General features: G+C 45.3%; 1 protein-coding gene across 1 annotated transcript; it reads left to right on the forward strand.

The window, feature by feature from the left end:
- Nucleotides 1–252: 252 nt before the first annotated feature.
- irx3b (iroquois homeobox 3b) lies at nucleotides 253–3190 on the forward strand. The gene is made up of 2 exons (XM_036575448.1): nucleotides 253–692; nucleotides 1326–3190. The coding sequence occupies exons 1-2, from the start codon at nucleotides 507–509 to the stop codon at nucleotides 2217–2219; spliced, it is 1080 nt and encodes a 359-aa protein (XP_036431341.1). The 5' UTR covers nucleotides 253–506; the 3' UTR covers nucleotides 2220–3190.
- Nucleotides 3191–3487: the final 297 nt, after the last annotated feature.

Here is a 3487-nt window from a genome sequence, read left to right on the forward strand (position 1 = left end):
TCTAGGTTTTTGTAATTGCTCTTTGACCCCCCCCCCCTTTCACTGCACCTTAATGCACAAAAAAACTCACCACACTGTTTATCCCGATAATGTCAATGTATTTTGATATGATTACGAGATAATAGGATATAATGCCGGGAGAGCGCGAGCGAGCTAGAGAGAGAGAGAGAGAGAGAGAGAGAGAGAGAGAGAGAGAGAGAGAGAGAGAGTTAGTTGTGTGCTTAAGAAGTGGGCGGGGCTACGGACGGAGAGACTAGAAATGTCAATCAGGCGGAGGCTCGGGCGCAATCAGAGGCGATGTGTGTGAGGAGTGTGATGTGTGTGAGGACTGTGTGGAGTGTACGGAGCTGACCTCAGTCCCCCCCGCAGCACTAAAGCGCGTCCGCGGCACGGAGCGCGCGCTCGCTCTTCGGCCAGTCGTTTCTCGCGGATCTCTGGAGTTAAAGAGAGAAAAAAGCGCCGCTCGCACAGCCTGACTCTCCGGACAGGGTCCTCTGGACAGGAACATGTCCATCCCCCAGCTTGCCTACAAGTACGGCAGGGCGTTGTACCCCGCCGAGACCCCCCACGGGTCGCCCGGGGGTCTTTCCGGGGCACTGGCCGCCCTGTACGGAGCGCCCTTCAGCAGCAGCGGGCACGGATACAGCGCCTTCCTGCCTTACTCCAGCGAGCCCGCCGCGCTCAGCCACCTGGTGAGTTCACTGCGCTGACCTGCTGGCGCTTATCAAGAGACGAACTTTTAGAAAACATGCTGGACTTTAGAAACGATGGCAGCTCCGTCTCTCAGCACAAATAAGACCCATGAATATTTTATATTAGTTAGAGATTAAATTAGATTCACATGTGCAGCATAATGGATAAAAATATTAAGAATGTAATAATAAGAATGCAGTTCACGGTGACTATAGATTAAAGAGCGTCTAATTAGGCCTAATAGTTTAGTTCAGGCAGCGAAATGAATGAGGCTTTTTTAAAGTTTAGCATGTATAGGATTTATTTATTCTATATTATTGATTCATTTTGTATCGCAGATTTATTTAGACAGAGGAATAAAATGGTTACATGAAAAATACCTATGATTCAAAAGCTCTACTAGCATTTATTTAGCGATTTGTGATTGGGAATCTGACTTTTTAAAAATCCTTTTAAAAGGCGTAATTACAAAAAAAAATTTTATCATCAAACTTATCGTCTCCTTTTAACCCTGGTCAAATCCACACGACCCGCAGAAAAAGCTTTAACTCTTTCTTTAAAAAGATGCTGAATTTGAGGTTAATATCAGGACTTTTTTCCTCACTGCTGTTTCTCCGTGTTGGACTCTGCAGGCCTCTCCATACGAGCTGAAGGACAGTCCAGGCATGCAGCACCCCGGCTTCCCTCACGCCCACGCGCCCTTCTTCCCCTACGGCCATTACCAGCTCGGCGACCCCTCGCGGCCCAAGAACGCCACCCGCGAGAGCACGAGCACGCTGAAGGCCTGGCTGAGCGAGCATCGGAAGAACCCGTACCCCACCAAGGGCGAGAAGATCATGCTGGCCATCATCACTAAGATGACCCTCACGCAGGTGTCCACCTGGTTCGCCAACGCCAGGAGGAGGCTGAAGAAGGAGAACAAGATGACGTGGGCTCCGAAGACCAGGACGGACGAGGAGGGCAACGTGTACGCGAGCGACAACGACGAGGGCGAGGAGGAAGACAAGAGGGACGAGGACGAGGAGGAGATCGACCTGGAGAACATCGACACGGAAAACATCGAGAGCAAGGAGGAGCACCCCGACTACCGGGGCGACCTCAAACCGGACTCTAAAGTGACGGACAGAAGCGATTCGGAGGGCTTCGAGGACTCGCGAGGACAGGAGAAAAGTTTCATCAACAGCGTGATGAAGGACAGCAGGGACAGCAGAGCGGAGGCGGAACGTGATGACCACAGCAAAGGGCAAGCGGCCGAGCCCTTGGGCAATCTAAGTCCACCACAGAAACCCAAAATCTGGTCTTTGGCTGAAACCGCGACCACCCCGGACAACCCGAAAAAGTCCCCGCTGCTGGCCAGGAACCACGGGGCTGCGCTCCAGGGCTCAGTGGGGAACCTCCACAGCTGGACCAAAATGGCCCTTTCAGCCCAGCACATGGCTTTAAGTAACCATTACCTGGGACTTAAACACCCGGCCAACAGCACTGTGTCTAATCAGCATGTGGACAGCAGGACTCACGTCTTATGAGCCGTTTCAGAAGGACAGTGGACTCATTATTATGATTATGATTATTATTATTGTTGTTTTTTATTTTATTTTATTTTTTCGTTCTCGTAATGTTTTTGATATTTTCCATCCTCCTCACGGAAATGTAATGATTTTCACACCATGAAATAGTCATTTGGTTTTGAGAGAGACGGATAAAAAAGTCTATTGAGTTTTTCTAAACATAAACGACATTACATTAAATTTGTAATAGACGGATGTTGCCTAGCACTTCCCATTTAAGATGAGACTATAATAGAGTAAAGGTTTATATTGCTAACTTATGAACATTTTCACCTGATTTATTTATCAGAGTCACGTGATCACGCGTTTATCTCTCATTCTGAAATCTCAACATTATTAGTCACATTCCTCTAAGTTTAATTGGGCGTTTTTGAGACAGAATAACAAACTACAGGCGGTTCAGCTCCGTCCCATTCAGTCAGTGTGATATGAAGAGAGGCTGGTGCCTTTTTTACGAGCACCAACGAGCCCCGATCGCTCAAATCCCGTTTCAGACCTGAACACACACTGATCTTCTGTCACTCTGTGTGTGTTTGAGAAATGTATTCTGGGGTGTTGAGCGCTTATCCACACATTTCACAGCTCGCTGTTTCAACCTCATACGATACACGGTAATCTACACCAATGCAGGGCTTTCCAACTCATTTTTAGAAGTGTATTTTTATCGTAGTTATTTCTCCTTTATAGCGCACACGACATCTCTTCATTAGCTTTTAACATTCACATTTTCCCACATGTATCATCTAAACGCCATCAGCGCACCTCGTATTCAGTTTGAAACATGCAGTTCGTTACTTTTCTAACTGGTGTTCAGTTCGCAGTGGAGTAGGCTGTGTTGAATGGTTTTGTAAATGTAAGATGAATTTTACCTACTTGAAAATAATATTGTACAAAACTATATTTTAAATATTAAAACGAAAGACACACTTTTATCCAACTGAGTCGAGCAGCCTGTATTTTGGACTCATATTTGCTTGTATGTTTACATATTTATTATTTATCCGCAGTCAATGAAATATCATCAGACTGATAAACATGAAGACATGAAGGATTTAGATATACTGCAGATACTATAATAATAGATATTATATGCAGTTTTCTTTCTCTAGATATTTCAGTTATGTTATTATATGTTAGTATAATTTTTTTTTGGCACATTATTTTTGCCATATTTATTTAATGTCTATTTTAAGATTAAAGCAGGAATTTGGAAGATGTACTACATG

This window comes from Colossoma macropomum, unplaced genomic scaffold (genome assembly GCF_904425465.1).
Source record: "Colossoma macropomum unplaced genomic scaffold, Colossoma_macropomum, whole genome shotgun sequence".
NCBI classification, from domain to species: Eukaryota; Metazoa; Chordata; class Actinopteri; order Characiformes; family Serrasalmidae; genus Colossoma; species Colossoma macropomum.